At 39.0% G+C, this 20,943-nt stretch overlaps 1 protein-coding gene across 2 annotated transcripts in view; it reads left to right on the top strand.

Annotated features, from left to right (window-relative positions):
- The window catches only part of LOC133653935 (potassium voltage-gated channel subfamily D member 3-like), a 318,445-nt gene that overhangs the window by 246,319 nt on the left and 51,183 nt on the right, over nt 1–20,943 (top strand). For both annotated transcript variants that reach the window (XM_062053781.1, XM_062053780.1), the window contains exon 3: nt 8,455–8,623. In XM_062053781.1, coding sequence (XP_061909765.1) covers nt 8,455–8,623 — 169 coding nt within the window. The remainder of the gene's footprint in view (nt 1–8,454; nt 8,624–20,943) is intronic.

Below are 20,943 nucleotides of genomic sequence, written 5' to 3'. Positions count from 1 at the left end.
TTAAAGTACAGTGTTTTATTTTCCTATATTCAACTGTGAGTAATGTTACAATGGCCAAAATATTAAATATATGTGTTAAATAAAATTGTTCCCTTGTTTTTAATGAATACTTAGGCCTACTACGCTGCAGTATTTTAATGTTGGTAAGTGGAGAGCCACATTTTTTGTGAGGTGGTACTTGTTGAACAAACTTTGAGAACAGTTGGTTTAGATAAACAAGATGTATTTGTGTCCGACCACAAAGCGGTCTCTATGGGCTTCACATTTGTACTGCCTGATAGTAACAACAGCCGAAGGAATTTTTGAAACTGGAAACATATCGATCATACTTCGATGGCTATAGACCTCCAGCAAATCATCTGCCCAGTCTTTACATCAGTGGATGAACTTGAGGAACATTACAGTACATCTCTGAGCAATGTTTTTGACCTTCATGTCCCTATTGCAACACGTTCTGTTCCCTGGTTTACACAGGAACTATGCCAAACGAAAATGGTCGGCCGTGCCCAGGAACGTAATTATAGGAAATCTGGCCTTACAGTTCATAAGCTTGCCTTCCAAGATCATCAAAGGGCCTATTTTTAGTCTTTGAGGGATGCACACTGTAGATTGTATTCCAACCAAGCAAAAGTTTAATTTCTAACATCATTCTCTTGGCAAAAAAAAACAAGATAAGTTAAAATATTGAATACTGTGTTACTTCTAGATTCACAATGGATGCAGAGGAAGCAGAACTTTTTGTTCGTGTGTAGAAACACGTCTTCCATGCTTTAACAACTAATGTAATTGATCACATTGACATACTGTTGAAGGCCTGTTTCCTGTTGCTTCAAGTTTAACTACCCACAATGCATTGCAAACTACAGTACAAGAAAGTATAACATTATTACCAGGGGCGTCACTAGCTTTTAAGGACAGTAGGGGCTTAGCCCCCAGGAGATGCACAGGATGCAAACGAACATAGCGCACGAGCACAAAACTTCACAAACGGCTAACAAAGACTTAGAAATTAATCATTGTTATTATTATTATTTCAGTGGGTTTATTTTCAATGAGTGTTCAGTACAACGCCAAACATGGGTTTGCACAGTGACATTTTGTTTACAGCATCAACAAGAAACAATGACTTGCATGATCCTTCAAGATACACTGAAACACAATGAAAGTCATGGCATTAGCCTCTATGTTATTCATTCACAACATAGAGGCTAATGCCAACACTTTCGCTTACAATACAATAATTGTTTGTTCCCAAATATTTTGAAGTTGCACAGATTACATTTTGGGCACATATGTGACTAAAATGGTTGTAAATTCAAGCCCTGGAAATATTACTTAATTACTTGAATTAAAGTAATATCTGCATCGGGATAATTTGGCTTGTATATAATATATTTATATATATATACGCACGTTTGCACCAAGAAAAATTCCTAGTTTGTGAACCCGTTCTCAAACAATGGCAATAAAACTATTCTGATTCTGATTCTGATATATATATTACGGCAAGCCGTTAAGGAAATTACATATATATGGAAGTCTGAATAGAAATGAGAAACGTTTTTATATACTGTAAATAAGAAAGACTTAGAGTCTGTCTGCTGATCTGAAAAAGAACCAAAGCTGTCAAAGAGCTGAGGGACCATCTTCAAAATGCAATGCTGAAACAAATAATGCAAACAATAAAATGTAACTTCCAGGGCTTGAGATTAACGTAGTCCCGTCGTGCACGGGACGAAATTAAATGCTCCCCTGGACGATGGCTTTTAACCATTTTTTTCTTTTTCTTTTTATGTATTTATTCATTTTACATTTTATATTAAATGTCTTGGTTTTTCCACCCTCTGAAAATCCTATGAAATGTTTAACAAGCCATCCTATAATAATACAACAGCTATTAATGTAACAATACAATAAAACAAATATATTTAATGATGTTTTTTTAATTATTTTAACAATAGGCTAATGTATATTACTTTATATAGATTCTACAAGAAACACAAAACTTAAAAACTAAATTATTTACAATTGCAGACACAAGGTTCTTGTTCTGCACTGCTGTGTGCTAATGTGCTTCGTACACCTGCAGGACCGCAAGCAAGGTCGCAGAGAAAATGCGGACTGGATTTGAGTGATGTGGGCATTTTCTATATGAACAAGTCCAAGGACCGCAAGGAAGGTTGCAGAGAAAATGCGGACTTGATTTTGAGTGGTGTGGGCATTTTCTATATGAGCAAGTGGAATGGATTGGTTACCGACGCACTAAAGGGGTTCTCTACCTTACACTATGAAGTGAGGGGAAACTGAGTGAATAATGACAGGTTATATGATTATTTATTTAAACTCATATTCGGGCCACTTTATAATGAATATGTCGGCATGTATTTGCAAAAAAAATCTAAAAAAAAAAATTAGATTTTTTTTTTTGTAACACCAAATTATTTAGGGGGGCTTAAGAACTTCTTCCTTTTTTTTCTCTTTCTATCCCCTCCTGCTCCGGCCCGGCTGCACCAAATGATAATATAAATAAATTTAATAAAGTCAAATACATATAAGTCAACAAGAGAAGTATCCTGCACTTCTCTTTTGTAAAGTAAATCTGAACAGCCGATATGGGCATCTACATCTACTATATGATTTGCCTGAGAAGCTGGGCAGGACATTATAAAAAAAAAAGAACATTTTAGGGGGGCTTGAGCCCCCCTAAAATAGGCCTAACAACGGCAATGCCCATCCATCCATTTTCTACCGCTTATTCCCTTCGGGGTTGCGGGGGGCGCTGGAGCCTATCTCAGCTACAATCGGGCGGAAGGCGGGGTACACCCTGGACAAGTCACCACCTCATCGCAACGCCAATGATAATACATTAAACTACTGTTGGAAATTGACAATAAATTAAATGAAATTACTTACAGTGTACCTGTCCGGCAGGATTGACTGGTGTAAGTCCAGGCTGCTCTCCAGGCGGCACCATCGTTTTCACTAAGGAACCCTTCAAGATGAATTTCTGGACACGCTTTAAAAAAATATATGCAAACTTGACAGCACAAAGCTGATCTACTAAGCTTGTGCAAAGAGGATTGCATCTGATAAATAAATGCAACCCATTTAAGGTATATGCCCTCATTCATATGCAGATTATCAGAACACCCACAATACTGTGAGGAGGAGCAAATGTAATCATTTAGCACTCGCAATGTGTTTATCAAATCTGATTGTGTTTGCTGACAGTATTTTTGTGGATATATTTAGCCATTTTGGAAGAATATGAATATAGTAGAGACATATTGTTTATCCAGCAATTACATTTTTGAGCAGTTGGATGATGGATTTGGGCCCAGCAGACATCAAAAGGAGCCATTCTGTATCTTCTGTCATGGCCTGCCTGGACAGGTCGGACGTTGTATTGTTTTCCTGTGTTTATGAGTTTAGTTGGTCTCAGTACTCCTTCCTTCTTGATTTCTCCACTTCCTGTCCACTTCCCCTGCCTCACCACAGTCATGATGGAGCACTGATGGACACACCTGCCTCTGTTTGGTGCTTAGGACACTCACCTGCTGCAGATCACAATTTGTTTTGTTTATACGGCAGCCTCGCCAATCAGTTAGGGCTGGATCATTGTAATTGTTACAGGTGTTTGTTTGTGCTCCTGATGTATAGATTTGAAGGGGAACTGCACTTTTTTCGGAATTTTGCCTATCGTTCACAATCATGATGTCCCCTGTGTTGCCTTCTAGCGCATCTTCAAAACCCTCCATCAACGTTGTATATACATGCTGTGTGTATGTATATAATGTAGTACAGATATGTTCATAACAATATGTAATGTGTACAATATTCACCTAATTTTGGTAATTTTAAGCATGACTTTTTTCCTGTGCGCATTTATTTCAGTGTCCATAGCAATGTACTCCCTACTCATACTTGTAAACCCTCCCGATTTTTCCATGACACTCCCGAATTTCAGTGCCCCTCCCGAAAATCTCCCGGGGCAACCATTCTCCCGAATTTCTCCCGATTTTCACCTGGACAACAATATTGAGGGCATGCCGTGATGGCACTGCCTTCAGCGTCCTCTACAACCTGTCGTCGCGTCCGCTTTTTCACCATACAAACAGCGTGCCGGCCCAATCGCATGTTGTATGAGGCTTCTGCAGACACAGGTAAGTGACTGCAAGACATACTTGATCAACAGCCATACAGGTCACACTGAGGGTGGACGTATAAACAACTTTAACACTGTTACAAATATGTGCCACACTGTGAACCCACACCAAACAAGAATGACAAACACATTTCGGGAAAACATCCGCACCGTAACACAACATAAACACAACAGAACAAATACCCAGAATCCCTTGTAGCCCCCCCCCCCCCCCCCCCCATCTCACAAATTCGGAGGTCTCAAGGTTGGCAAGTATGTCCCTACTTCCGGCAACAACAGCGTGTGTTTGCTAATCATGGCAGACCTCGAAATAGATGACTATTTTTGTACAAAGGAAGATTCACACCCTTAGATTTTATAACCTGAATATGCGGAGGATGAACTGCTGGTTATAGAATCTGAGCGAACACAAATAGAGCGTGAAAGGTTGGAGCAAACTGAGACGGGGCCGAGAAAGCCAGGACCAGCAGGATTTGTTGTTTTATATGTGGAGCTTGCCGACCTATGGCGAAAAAATGGAGAGTATCTGCACTGAGTGGCTGAGTAGCATTATGGTTGGAAAGGCTTTTTGTATCTGGCGAGGAGGACACTGCTCAAAGAAACTGTATCACAACGAATCAAAAACGGTTTGCGCCCACAAAACCTGCATTGGTAGAAACACTTTTCCACCTACCCAAAACCAAATGGTAATAACGTCCCAGCTTCACCAAACAAACAACTGTCCATCAAGTGAGTCATTATAATATAGATCATACATGCAGCACATCATTTTGGTATGTTTTTTGGCAAACACATCCACAAAGTCATCAAGATGAATGGCGCAATGGCCCAAGCCCTTGGTTCTACACTCAGCACACCCACATTGTTTGAATGCTCATCAGTTCTGATTAACTTTAGCAAAGAAAAACTGCCCCTACAGAATCCAGTACTCACGGGTAGTGCAAGTGCAGATTTGCACAGTTTAAACATTTGATGGAAGACCTCCTTAAATGCGTCCAGAAAGACAGTGAGCCTTAAAAATGTCTTTGTTTCCGCTACTTTGCTTCCTCTCAAGAATGCGCTTAGACTGGGGAATCTCCTTTTGTAGATCCTCAGTACTGCAGTTGTATTGTGAGGCAAATGGAAACACTACATCTTTCTCACAAAATGTGGCAGTTCATGGATTCAAACCAGCATTGTGCGGCTGCCCACCCATGTGGTGACGATGTCTGCATGGACTGTCACCTTGACTACTGCCACCAGCCAGCCTCTGCCATGCGTGTACACACTTATCCAACCACCAGAGCCTACACCACAGCTTCTAAGAGCTCAACTCCCACAAGTTCAAGTTCCAGCAAAATCAAGGCTCAAACGCCACCTGCTTCTGCGCCTTGCTAGCTCAAGGCACAAACGCCACCCATTCCTGCTCAAGACGCCGAAGGCTACTGTTTTACTGTGCCACTCTCGCTCAAGTTACCGATGGTTCCTGTTCCTGCGCCACGCTCGCTCAAGTTCCCGACGGCTCCTGTGCCATGCAAATACTGTGGTGGATCTGCATTGGAGGGAGCAACCGTCCTTCTGCAAGCCTCCCTCCACCCATCCTTGGCACCTGCTCCAGCGGCTCCTGTTGCCGATCAATAGCTGTGAACTTTCTCTGCCTTAACACAGTCAGGATGGAGCACTAACTGACACACCTGCTTCTGTTTATTGATTAGGACACTCACCCACTGCCAATCCCAATAAAGGCTTCTTTATATGCCAGCCTTGCTATTCAGTCGGAGCTGGATCATTGTAAGTGTTACTAGTGTTTTTTCTGATGTATAGAATTAAGCTCTCTTTAATTTTTTTGTGCACTTTTATGTCACACTAGTACTGGGTGTTTGTGCACTCCCAGCTGCACTAGTGTTTGTTTCTGGTTTATTAAATACAATTCTTACCTGCATGCCATCTCCTGTCTCCACATTTTGGGGACACAATTACCGAGATGAGGCGCAATCGTAACATCTTCTTTGGAAAAGCGTCTTGCAACACTGCATTTTTTTGTGTCTGGATCATTCTAGCCCACCATTGCAGCCGGCGGCTCCCAGAGCTTCTTTTTCAATATAAATACTTATATATAAACCAGAATATGTGGCCATATTATTGTTGTCTGCTGCATGTTTCACAACACAGCAAAACACCACAGGTTGGAGCATAATAGCATGGATGTGGAAGAAAATAAGTGTCTCCATGTTATTAATTGTGCATGCAGTCTTGCAGTGGAGAAGGCTACGTAAACATCCAAGGGGCGGGTTTGAGCCAAAGGGAATGCCCTGTGCTGCGCCCGTTGGACGCAAAGAAGAGCAAAAGGCCCTAACAAAGGCACATCAAAAGTTACCGGTATGGCCGTATTGTCTCAAATATATATTTATTTCTAAAATATACAGTTATTAACTGTAATACCGCCCAGGCCTACACTGTACTAACATGATCAGCCATCATCACAAATTCGTCAGACCAACTTTGTTATACTAATACATCACAAAAGCACTTAGGCTCACTCAACAACCCCTTATCCATCTTTCATAGAGGTTAGAAGTTTAACCCAGGCCAGAGAGACCTAGATGGACTTTGACAACCCAGACCAACAGCTGACCTGATCACCTCAACCACTGTGTATGTGTGTGTGTGCAAAATAAATCTGTACATTTCTTTCTGTCTTTGTGTTGTATGATTATGCAGTGTATCTGCAAAAGAAAATATCTCCTTCCAGAACACTTTTGTTGCACTGTTTATTCAATTTGTTTCTCTGTGAGACATTGAGTTCATTCCCGCCTTCAACGTAATTTTCTCAAAAAAGCTCATTCAGGCAGAAAGGAAATAAATTGCATCAAACCTCCGCTTATCACTGGCGTACATTTGCGTCCCCTCTCTCAACTTGCTATCACCTTCAGTTTTTTTTTTTAAGTGTGCAAGCCCATCTTTATCTATGTGCTATGTATAATGACTGAAAGATGCTATCATGGGAGGCAGGCCAGCTTGACTAAATGAGGGTAACAAATTGGCTGTACTATTAGGAGAGGAGAGCCTCTATAAAGCAATCTGATAGCATATCATTACAGATGGCTTGTAGATGAGTATGATTGGCTTTTCATTCCTCCTAATGGAAATATCTTATGGAGAAGGGAGGTAATAAAATGTTATGTTGTGCTGGTTATTGCTTAATTTGGGTGAAAGGACCGTAAAAGTTCTTGGAAGGGACAATGAATGCTTAGTCCAATTTTGTCGGAACACAGCATGACATTCTGTGCTCCAGTCTCGGTCATATATAATTTAGTTTTAAGTATCATGAAAACATAAAACATGCTTGCAAGACTGTCCCTTCTAAAGTGAATTTTTTTCATGCCCACTGAAGAACTTAATTTATTATCATATCGTCATAATAAACAGTTAATGTTAAACACCTACCTCTAGAAAGTGCATACAGTATACATAAGTTGGGGAATTGGTGGAGTTCTCTTTGACTTCACCTTCATGCATTTTATCTCCCAGTAGAGCTGCCTGACACAGCTGAGGTATGTTTTTATTTCTCACAGTCTGACACATCACCTTCCCTTCTGCAGGGGTGATGATGAGACAGAAGCTTTCCTAAATTTGCTGCTGTCTGTAAACTCTCTCTGAGCTGCGACTCACCTTGCAGCCCTTTAGTGCCACTCAAATTCATATTTGCTAAAAATATGTTACATTTATAAATACGCACAATTTATATTGATTGACAACTAACATTAAAACATTTTTTAAACAGAAATTGACAAATTACCTGCTACTTTTGCTCTTAAATAAGAAACAGATTTATTTTTTTAATTAGATCATTTTAGCTTTCTCTGTTATGGTTTCTCCATTGAGAAAGAAAAAAGCATACACTAAAGTTGATGTCTTCTGCACATGGAATGAGATCAAATTTGACTTGCAGATATATCACACTGAATCGGGCCAAATTACTTTTGGGAACATTGGCTGTGCGCCTTCAAAGGTTAATAGTGCCTGTGAATTATTGAATAACTTTGTGAGACAAGCAGGTTTCAGGAGCTATCCTCCTGAGATGAGCCACAGTCACAAGGTCATTTTTTTACTCTGTTGATGATGGATGCCTGGAGCAGACCTGAAAATTGATGTTGAATGTTTGGTTCCAGATAAGGAAATAGGGACATCGGTTAATTGGATGTGAAGTTGTGGTGTCTGTGAAGGCGAATGTTGTGCCATCATTTTTGATTGAAGTATTAAATAAGAATTGTAAGCCCCCTAAGACATTCTCTTTCACCCTTTTGCAGGTATGGAGACATGGTTCCTAAAACCATTGCAGGAAAGATCTTTGGCTCAATCTGCTCTCTGAGTGGGGTGCTGGTAATCGCCCTGCCTGTTCCTGTCATCGTGTCCAACTTTAGCCGCATCTATCACCAGAACCAGAGAGCAGACAAACGGCGGGCGCAGAAAGTACAGGTGAACACAGCTTTCTGTCGCTTCAACTGGGCTCCAGAACTCCTTCCCGGAAGGGTGTTTCAAACTTCCTTCAGATTAGAGGACTACATAGGGTTCAGCTCTTCTCTGAGAATTATACTTTGGGGCTTCTACTTATAAATTTGAGCGTTTATAAGACTTTGGTGATGCACCATATTCTCATTGAGCTTGCATTTGACCATCCAGTGTTTCTTCTGTTGTCGTCGTTCGCCCTTTTTGGATAAATACGTGTTTGTGTTGAAATGTTTTAGTGTGTTTTGTTTTCATTTTAGGAAATTAATCCAGCTGTTGGTATACTGAGACACATTCATTTCGGAAGAAAGGGGCCTTGCTCAAAGCATTCAAATTAAGCTGGAAGCCTAAAACTGTCCACAGTTCTACACTTAGGGCCCTAATTTTCCATGTGCTTATGTGAGAAAAGCTGTGCAATTGCGCAGATTCTGGCTGGGCAGCATTCTCCTCCTTGACATAAGTGTCGCTGAGCGCCTTCATCCAAAATGCGCACTGTGGGTGGCGCAACCCTTAAATGTGGGCGTTCCTTGTCAAACCTTCCACATATGCTCCCATCACCTTAAGTATTTTCTGAGGCTGCACTAAGTCCAGCGCTCCTGGAAGGTGAAACAATACAATGCACTTGAAGTTTGGATGCAGTGTACGCCACACATAATAAAAATGACAAAATAAACTTCCAGAAAACTCTCAAATACTTCAATTAAGACACCTACAAACATTCAATGAGATGAGGATAAAAGCACCATAATGCCACTCTGAATCAACCATCAAAAATATAAATGCTCATTGTTTACCTGCTGTGTCTCTGCGTAAGTAAAAGTAAAGACGGATATGACGGCTTAGGACATTTTATACACAACGATTTCGGCTGGACCGTATGCGACTTTTTAATAGAAATGGTAGGAAGTGATCAACAATCACTTTATTGATCACATGTGAGCAACAAGAATGTGCCAAGCATAATAATAGAAACATTTGATCCATATTAATCAAATGATTCCATTTATATATTTTTTGAGAGTCAATTTTCACCTGTCAGTTGTCACTCTCTGAGTTGCACACACACACACACACACACACACACACACACACACACACACACACACACACACACACACACGAGACACAGACACACAGCTTAACAAACATTCGTACTAAACAAAACTTTTAAATCACAAATAACATTAGGGTGGTTACACTACTTGAAAAGCAGAACAAAGATTAACCCTCAGGGTGCCCAGGACCTTTTTCGGTCCTTTTTTTGCTTTTGAAGATGACATCATGCAACAGAATTTTCATTTTTTTAAATTAGTGGGATGAAATATGCCTACAGTAGTTGTGGGATTAATCTCAAAAATTGCGTTGGCCGTTTTTTGCTAAGTTATTTTTAGCATGGTTTGTCTTAGACTAAGATTAAGGACCCGTTTGTCCCCTATTGACTCCCTTTGTAATGGCCATTTTTTATATACTTCAAACCTGTTATTTTATGATGCTTTTTCCAATACAACCAAATCAATCTAAGCATTTCCCTGTGAAAGACTTGCAAATGCTGTTAGAGGAATAATTTCACCCCTCAACCACTAGATACCACCAGGGTAACATAGAGTACATTCAATATGTTCATATTAGACGCATAGTTGCTTTGAAAATCCAAGACCTGCCAACAACTTGTATGGAATAAAACCACGTTAGGGACGGCGTGGCGAAGTTGGTAGAGTGGCCGTGCCAGCAATCGGAGGGTTGCTGGTTACTGGGGTTCAATACCCACCTCCTACCATCCTAGTCACGTCCGTTGTGTCCTTGGGCAAGACACGTCACCCTTGCTCCTGATGGCTGCTGGTTAGCGCCTTGCATGGCAGCTCCCGCCATCAGTGTGTGTGTGAGTGTGTGTGTGAATGTGGAAATACTGTCAAAGCGCTTTGAGTACCTTGAAGGTAGAAAAGCGCTATACAAGTATAACCCATTTATCATTTAGTGTGTTGATAGTGACATTGTGTGAATGTGGTAACATCTAATATACTGCATGTGCACGTGAGCCCATACGTGCACGTGAGCCCATACGTGCATGAGTGTGTGCATGCACTGGCACATTGAGCCACGTGATGTCGTGTACAAGGCTGCAAGTTTATGCAATTATTGATGTAAAAAAAAAAAAAAGGTGAAAATACGTGCAAACATTTGAATATAAACATATTTTTTGAATGCATGTCTGAAACTACATCAAATCAAACAAGTCCAGACAGCCTGTTTGTTCTGAAGATCAGCTTCACAAAAACCTGTTTTGCCATTCAACCAATTAGATATTCTAATTAGCCCTACTCTTCTCCCGTTGGTGGTGTGGCTGAGTGGTTGTTTTTGAACGCATGTTGGAAATTTGCAATTTGGCTGTAAAGTTTGCAGCCATGTTACCATGACAACAGCCAGACTCATGCAACCTGAACACTTACCAGAGGTTAAAGATTCTGGGGAAAAACATTTTTGCTTAGGTAAGCACAAATTTGCATCAATTTTGGTGTAATTCACATTTGGCATTCATATTTACATTTTGGTATTGCACAAATGTTGTCACTTATTATGATTCTTTGAAATAATTATTTGTTTTTGTGTTTGTCAAAGTTGATCAAATAATGTTTGTCAGATAATGCAATCTCATGTCATCTAATCTTTTTTACAGGGTTTTTGCTCCATCTAAAAAAATCCACCTAAAATCCGTGTTACACCTAGTCCTGCAAGAGTACGGTCCCGAAAGTGGCCCAATACCCTTTTGTTATCACATGGTGGACATTTCCGATTACAATGCCTTCGTAGTTTTCACAAACATTGAACCCACTTGGAATGGCACAAAATGTGACAGGCGGCACATTTTTTGGAGACTCTAGGCAAAGCCGTCATTGCGCCAGCAAAGGCCACAAGGACCTGCCTGCCTGTCAGGCAGGCAGCAGCATAGTTAATCCTCTAAAGTGGGGCTGCAGGTCAAGAGAGGGGAGAGCAGCGGCAGCAATCCCAGCCTAGGTAGTGCACTAAACAGTGCACATTGTGTACGGGCAAAAAACGAGTAGTTCACTTGTGCACCATTTGCCACAGGCCCACTTGCAAAGACCATCTTTGGTGACAAATAAATGTTCTCAATGAGTCTGTGCGTTACCTCCTTGTTGTTATTGTTGTTCTATTGGTATTGATGTTATTGTTAATGGTTTGCTCTATAAGAAAAAAAATGTTTTCTTTGACAAAAAGGGCATACAACATACAAAAACATAAAAGATGAACAAAAACGTAATACCAACGATAGATCTAAAGTTGATCTAGAGATTTAAGTGCTAAGGTTATTTTGCTCCGACAACATGAAGTTCTCGTATTGAACTCAATAGACTGCAGGTGTTTCTAATAAAATAGATTGTATATTGTTGATGCAGACAACAGAGAGGAGATTGGTGGCAAGGAAGGCCAAAGGCAAGGTGGAAGCAGGCAAGACAAGAGTAGAAACAGATGAGAGCTGGAGGCAATGTGTGTCCTGTGCTCTTTCCTAAAATAGCCCTCACCCAGATGAGGTGCTAGATTGAAGGTCGCAACATGTCTGTCTGCCTGCTTTTGTATAAATGGGCCTCTGTTACGGCGCATTGATCCACGTATATGTGTGTCCGCTATACTTCCAATCATTTCAAGCCTGACCTATTATCATTTCTACCTTTGCATAATCTTCACTGGGCACAAATGTGGTCTTGAACACTCCTTGCTATTGGTTAAAAATACTGGCTGTAAATTTTCATGATAATTTGGGGTAAGGAAACTGTTCAATTGCAACAGGTAGTGCAGGATATTTTTGGAAATTACATACAATAGTACCTTCACTTAAAAGGGAACTGCACTTTTTGGAAGGAGTTTTGCCTGTCGTTCCCAAACAAAAACACACATGACTTTTGTTTTTTAGGATTCTGAAGATAAAAAAAACAAAACATTGCAAAATGCGGCTAAAGGGAGTCACCACTGTAGCCTTCAAAGCCCTCTAAAACAACTTCAAAACCCTCCATCAACATTTTATATACACACTGCAAATGTATGTGTATATATATATATATATATATATATATATATATATATATATATATATATATATATATATATATATATATATATATATATATGTATATATATATATATATATATATATATATATATATATATATATATATATATATATATATATATATATATATATATATATATATATATATATATATTAGGGGTGTGGGAAAAAATCGATTCGAATTCGAATCGCGATTCTCACGTTGTGCGATTCAGAATCGATTCTCATTTTTAAAAAATCAATTTTTTATTTTTTTTTATAATTTTTTTTTTTTTTTTTTTAATCAATCCAACAAAACAATACACAGCAATACCATAACAATGCAATCCAATTCCAAAACCAAACCCGACCCAGCAACACTCAGAACAGCAATAAACAGAGCAATTGAGAGGAGACACAAACACGACACAGAACAAACCAAAAGTAGTGAAACAAAAATGAATATTATCAACAACAGTACCAATATTAGTTACAATTTCAACATAGCAGTGATTAAAAATCCCTCATTGACATTATCATTAGACATTTATAAAAATAAAAAAAAAGAACAATAATGTCACAGTGGCTTACACTTGCATCGCATCTCATAAGCTTGACAACACACTGTGTCCAATATTTTCACAAAGATAAAACAAGTCATTTTTTTCGTTCATTTAATAGTTAATACAAATTTACATTATTGCAATCAGTTGATAAAACATTGTACTTTACAATTATAAAAGCTTTTTACAAAAATCTACTACTCTGCTTGCATGTCAGCTAGGGGTGTGGGAAAAAATCGATACGAATTCAAATTGCCATTCTCACGTTGTATGATTCAGTATCAATTCTCATTTTTCAAAAATCAATTTTCTTCCCCCGCTCCCGGCAATGTGTATGTGCCTTCTGGGCTACCGTAGGTATTGCGCAAGGGACGGCGTGGCGAAGTTGGTAGAGTGGCTGTGCCAGCAATCGGAGTGTTGCTGGTTACTGGGGTTCAATTCCCACCTTCTACCTTCCTAGTCACGTCCGTTGTGTCCTTGGGCAAGACACTTCACCCTTTGCCTCTGATGGCTGCTGGTTAGCGCCTTGCATGGCAGCTCCCGCCATCAGTGTGTGAATGTGTGTGTGAATGGGTGAATGTGGAAATACTGTCAAAGCGCTTTGAGTACCTTGAAGGTAGAAAAGCGCTATACAAGTATATCCCATTTATCATTTATTTATAAGCAGCGATGCTACCTGGTGACTAGCTAGTACTAAGGGGTGTACAGTGTAGTGTTGTTGTGTTGCCGCTAAAATGCAGGTAAAAGAAAAAGACACAGAGCAGCCTAAAGAAATACAACCGCCTCCGTGGGCTTTGAAAGCAAACGTTTGGAGACACTTTGGATTTTACCGTGGCAAGAAAGGGCTTGACATGACTCAAGCAATTTGCAGACTTTGCAACGCTAAAGTTAAGTATTTTGGGAATCCTTCAAATCCCCGCGCTCACTTGGACAGACACCACCCACAGTTATCAGAGGAAAAGGATCATCCACTAAAATCACCGGCAGCAAAATTGGGTTTGGTTTTGAAATTGTATTGCATTATTATGGTATTGTTGTGTATTGTTTTCATTTAAAATAAAAATTAGTAAAATAAAAATGAATAAATAAAAAAATAGTTTTTGAATCGAGAATCGTGTTGAATTGGAAAAAAATCGATTTTGAATCGAATCATGACCCCAAGAATCGATTCTGAATGGAATCGTGGGACACCCAAAGATTCACAGCCCTAATAAATGTATATATATATATATATATATATATATATATATATATATATATATATATATATATATATATATATATATATATATATATATATATATATATATATATATATATATATATATATATATATATATATACATATATATATATATATATATATATATATATATATATATATATATATATATATATATATATATATATATATATATATATATATATATATATATATATATATATACACACTGCAAGTATGTATATATATATATATATATATATATATATATATATATATATATATATATATATATATATGGTAACACTTTAGTATGGGGAATATATTCGCCATTAATTAGTTGCTTGTTAACATGCAAATTAATTAGTCATTATTAAGTACTTATTCTGCATGGCTTTATTATACAACCAGTCTAACTAACCCTAAACCTAACCCTAACCCTCTAACCCTAACCCTTAACAAATAACTCTAAATCAAGTCTTTAGTACTTAGAATATGTTCCCCTAGTGTCCAAATAACTCTAAATTAAGTATTTGTCACTTAGAATATGTTCCCCATACTAAGGTGTTATATATACTGTATATATATATATATATATATATATATATATATATATATATATATATATATATATATATATATATATATATATATATATATATATATATATATATATATATATATATATACACAGTATTATTTGGACACTCATAAATTATCATGTAGGAAGTTGGAACGCAAATGGCGCGTGACTAAACTTGAGGTTTTCCATCAAGCATGGAGTGATAGTTTAATAACTTATAAACGCATGCTTACCTTAGCTAAAGCTAAACACTACTCAAATCTCATCCGCTTCAACAAAAACGATCCTAAATTTCTGTTTAGTACAGTAGCATCGCTAACCCAACAAGGGACTCCTCCCAGTAGCTCCACCCACTCGGCAGATGACTTTATGAATTTCTTTAATAAGAAAATTGAAGTCATTAGAAAGGAGATTAAAGACAACGCATCCCAGCTACAACTGGGTTCTATTAACACAAATACGACTGTATATACGACGGACACTGCCCTCCAAAATAGTCTCTCTATTTTTGATGAAATAACATTAGAGGAATTATTACAGCGTGTAAGTGGGATAAAACAAACAACATGTTTACTTGACCCACTTCCTGGGAAACTTATCAAGGAACTGTTTGTATTATTAGGTCCATCAGTGTTAAATATTATAAACTTATCACTTTCCTCCGGCACTGTTCCCCTAGCATTCAAAAAAGCGGTTATTCATCCTCTGCTCAAAAGACCTGACCTCGATCCTGACCTCATGGTAAACTACCGACCGGTCTCCAACCTTCCGTTTATTTCCAAAATTCTCGAAAAAATTGTTGCACAGCAGCTAAATGAACACTTAGCGTCTAACAATCTCTGTGAACCTTTTCAATCCGGTTTCAGGGCAAATCACTCTACGGAGACAGCCCTCGCAAAAATGACTAATGATCTATTGCTAACGATGGATTCTGATGCGTCATCTATGTTGCTGCTTCTTGATCTTAGCGCCGCTTTCCATACCGTCGATCATAATATTTTATTAGAGCGTATCAAAACACGTATTGGGATGTCAGACTTAGCCTTGTCTTGGTTTAACTCTTATCTTACTGACAGGATGCAGTGCGTCTCCCATAACAATGTGACCTCGGACTATGTCAAGGTAACGTGCAGAGTTCCCCAGGGTTCGGTTCTTGGCCCTGTACTCTTTAGTATTTACATGCTGCCGCTGGGTGACATCATACGCAAGTACGGTGTTAGCTTTCACTGTTATGCTGATGACACCCACCTCTACATGCCCCTAAAGCTGACCAACACGCCGGATTGTAGTCAGCTGGAGGCGTGTCTTAATGAAATTAAACAATGGATGTCCGCTAACTTTTTGCAACTCAACGCTAAGAAAACGGAAATGCTGATTATCAGTCCTGCTAGACACCGACATCTATTTAATAATACCACCTTAACATTTGACAACCAAACAATTAAACAAGGCGACTCGGTAAAGAATCTGGGTATTATCTTCGACCCAACTCTCTCGTTTGAGTCACACATTAAGAGTGTTACTAAAACGGCCTTCTTTCATCTCCGTAATATCGCTAAAATTCGTTCCATCTTGTCCACTAGCAACGCTGAGATCATTATTCATGCGTTCGTTACGTCTCGTCTCGATTACTGTAACGTATTATTTTCGGGTCTCCCTATGTCTAGCATTAAAAGATTACAGTTGGTACAAAATGCGGCTGCAAGACTTTTGACAAAAACTAGAAAGTTTGATCATATTACACCTATACTGGCTCACTTGCACTGGCTTCCTGTGCACTTAAGATGCGACTTTAAGGTTTTACTACTTACGTATAAAATACTATACGGTTTAGCTCCAGCCTATCTCGCCGATTGTATTGTACCATGTCCCGACAAGAAATCTGCGTTCAAAGAACTCCGGCTTATTAGTGATTCCCAGAGCCAAAAAAAAGTCTGCGGGCTATAGAGCGTTTTCTATTCGGGCTCCAGTACTCTGGAATGCCCTCCCGGTAACAGTTAGAGATGCTACCTCAGTGGAAGCATTTAAGTCCCATCTTAAAACTCATTTGTTTAATCTAGTCTTTAAATAGACCCCCCTTTTTAGACCAGTTGATCTGCCGTTTCTTTTCTTCTCTCCTCTTCTCCCCTGTCCCTTGGGAGGGGGAGTTGCATAGGTCCGGTGGCCATGGATGAAGTGCTGGCTGTCCAGAGTCAGGACCCCGGGTGGACCACTAGCCTGTGCATCGGTTGGGGACATCTCTGCGCTGCTGACCCGTCTCCGCTCGGGATGGTTTCCTGCTGGCCCCACTATGGACTGGACTCTCGCTGATGTGTTGGATCCACTATGGACTGGACTTTCACAAAATTATGTCAGACCCACTCGACATCCATTGCTTTCGGTCTCCCCTAGAGGGCGGGGGGGTGTTACCCACATATGCGGTCCTCTCCAAGGTTTCTCATAGTCATTCACCGACGTCCCACTGGGGTGAGTTTTTCCTTGCCCGTATGTGGGCTCTGTACCGAGGATGTCGTTGTGGCTTGTGCAGACCTTTGAGACACTTGTGATTTAGGGCTATATAAATAAACATTGATTGATTGATTGATTGATTGATTGATATATATATATAGTACAGGCCAAAAGTTTAGACACACCTTTTCCTCATTCAATGTGTTTTCTTTATTTTCATGACTATTTACATTGTAGATTCTCACTGAAGGCATCAAAACTATGAATGAACACATGTGGAGTTATGTACTTAACAAAAAAAGGTGAAATAACTGAAAACATGTTTTATATTTTAGTTTCTTCAAAATAGCCACCCTTTGCTCTGATTACTTTTTCGAACACTCGTGGCATTCTCTCGATGAGCTTCAAGCACACCTGTGAAGTGAAAACCATTTCAGGTGACTACCTCTTGAAGCTTGAAGCTGAAAGTAATCAGAGCAAAGGGTGGCTATTTTGAAGAAACTAGAATAGAAAACCTGTTTTCAGTTATTTCACCTTTTTTTGTTAAGTACATAACTCCACATGTTCATAGTTTTGATGCCTTCAGTGACAATCCACAATGTAAATGGTCATTAAAATAAATAAAACGCATTGAATAAGAAGGTGTGTCCAAATTTTTGGCCTAACACACACGTTCATAACAATATGTAATATGTACAATATTTACCATATTTTTGTCATTTTAAGCATTGCTGAAAGTTATTTCCTCTGCGCATTGATTTCCGTGGCCATGGCAACGCATTTCCGACTTCCATCAGCAAACGTATGTCCATACTTCCTGAAACAATCGTGGTTGTGTTCTAATCACGGCAGACTTGGTATTGGCTATGAAGATGGCTATTTTTGGACAAATGAGGATTCACAACCTTATTTTTTGTGAACCTGAATATACTGTGGATGAACTGCTGGTTGTAGAAGCTTAGCCGAGCGCGGAGAGAGGCTGAAACGTTGGAGCAGACGGAAGCCGAGGGAGTCAGGGCCGGCGTGACGTGGTCACGGTGTAAATGTGGAACTTGGAGCCAAGCAATGCCGACATAAATGGCGTTCTTATCCAAAATCAACTGGAAACAACCTCGGCCAACTTGACCAAACAGACAACTGTCCAATGAGTGAGTCACTGTAATATCAATCATAATACATGCAGCACATCATGTTTGGTATTACAACCACATACACTGTTGAGCTAGCTGTGTACAAACAAAACATGAAATGTGGGCTAATACTTTATAGATACTGTAATATGATTGTTCATATTTTTCAGTCAGTACAGATTGGAGTCTTATCACATTGTGTTGTGCATTACAAACTCAAAAGCCATTCAGCTGCTGATGCAGAAGCTAATTTACAGCTTATGCCGTAGCATGCCGTTGCAGGGCGATGTGTTACTACGCTAGCAAAACAGCATGTCAGGGTTCACTGTTAATAACAATGTCGCTACCGCTTGGTTATTATACGGGTTACGGAACGTAAAGGAAGTATTATCGGCGTTTTTTGGATGCCCTTTGAGAGTGATTTAGAGTTAGAATGGATTGCTTGTGTTATGTTAATATTAAGAAACTTAGATTTCCCTTTAAGAATGTTTTGAGATAAGAACTGTCTGTCGGCTAATTGTAATGCTTTTAGTTGCAAGCAAAAATTTGAGTAGCAAGCATCCCCACTATTAGTTGGTGTAGCGAATGTCACAGTGAACCCCGTAAGATCCGACCAAAATATCTGGTCCTACTCGCCAGCATTAACTTTACATACAACTTAACTTACATATATAGCTAAAGTTGGACATAACTTTATTTTTCCAACCATGGGAGCGAAGGGCAATATTGATTTATAGAACCAATTTACGCTGGTAAATTGAGGTACTACTGTTGGTTGTTGCTTTTGTATAGAACAAGTATGCCTAAAATGTAATTTTAAACAAACCAGTCTACTTATTGTACCAACTTATTTTTGAATAATTTCAAATAGAATTAAATTAATTAGGAATTTTTAATTTGTGTGTCAAATAACATGACTTGCATGTTGGGGTTGTTCTCCAGTTCCATTTTGAGTAAAGAATGAGAATTAACAAGAAGCTCCTTCAAACATGGCGGTCCGTGTTGCTGTGTAATTTACAAGTGACCAAGAACCCATAGGTACCGTCATAAAGTTTCTTAATTTTAAAATAACAGAAGGCCTTAATTTAATGGCACCTTGTGCAAAATGGAATTTATATTTAGGTTAACCCATTGTGAAGGCATATGTGGCCCAGTATGGCTCCAGTGGAAATATGAATGATTGTGGGCTCTAAAATGGACAATCACATCACGGGATTCATAGTCACTAGAAAAATTGGATTGTCTTATTCCTAGACTCAGAGCAGCACAACATGAATACACAGCAACACAACATGAATGCACAGCAGCACACGTCTGCAGCCAACGGCAGATGGTGACAGTTTATGCAGAGTTTGATAAGTACAAGCTTAGAAGAAAACAAATAAGGAAGAATTATCTCAGTCATAATTCTACTTCCATAACTATTTCCATGTCTTAAAGCAAACTTTTTCTTTTTTTTTTCAAAACTGAATCATGAGTTACTAAAAAAACTGCCCTGAAAAGAAGTGGCACTCTGCAATGATGAGCCCAGATAATATAGCATATCAATTTATAAACTGAATGAATAAAATTTGTAGAAAATAATTAACCTAATGTGTGGAGATGTCTGGTTCGTTTGAGAAGCTTAGTGTTATGTGAATGGGATTTAACAAAAGGTAAACACAGTGGACAGCCGCACGTAAGACAAGACAGCTTTGGCATGGCAGTCCTCCCAATGACGACCTGCGGCTTTAAAACCACAGCTGTTGTGGTGGCCTGCAGGCGGCTGCGAGGATTTGATCATCTGAATGTTGCCATACGGTATAAAGCTCCTTCAAGCTACATATGTTAATACACACATACATATTTACTATACTCATATTGTAGTTTAGAATATGGCAATATTGTGCAACCAATGCTTTAAAAAAAAGCACAAACTATCGTGCAACTGTTTCTCGAGCCTTTATTAGTCAAATAACCATTTTTACAACATCATTATGGGTGTTTGCAATGGGGCACTCACATACCTCATCATGAGGCAGTACTTGGACGACTTTGGTGTAGAAGAACTTGTACAACATCCTGACCTCAAAACATCAAACACTTTTGGAAAGAACTAGAACATAGCGTTTAAGGCAGCAAGCCCTCTCTCACATCCAGCATTAGTATACAGCCTTGACCTGAATGAACAAACATGTCCACAGATACAATATCATTTTCGTAGAAAGTCCAGAAAAGTGTAAGCTGCAAACTGGGAACCTACTAAAATTTCTACCATTTTGACTTCCCGTTTTGTAAGTGC

The sequence above is a fragment of the Entelurus aequoreus genome, linkage group LG07 (assembly GCF_033978785.1).
Source record: "Entelurus aequoreus isolate RoL-2023_Sb linkage group LG07, RoL_Eaeq_v1.1, whole genome shotgun sequence".
NCBI lineage: Eukaryota > Metazoa > Chordata > Actinopteri > Syngnathiformes > Syngnathidae > Entelurus > Entelurus aequoreus.
The sequence above is the reverse complement of the archived record's forward strand: the minus strand, read 5'-3'. Positions and strand labels throughout refer to the sequence as shown.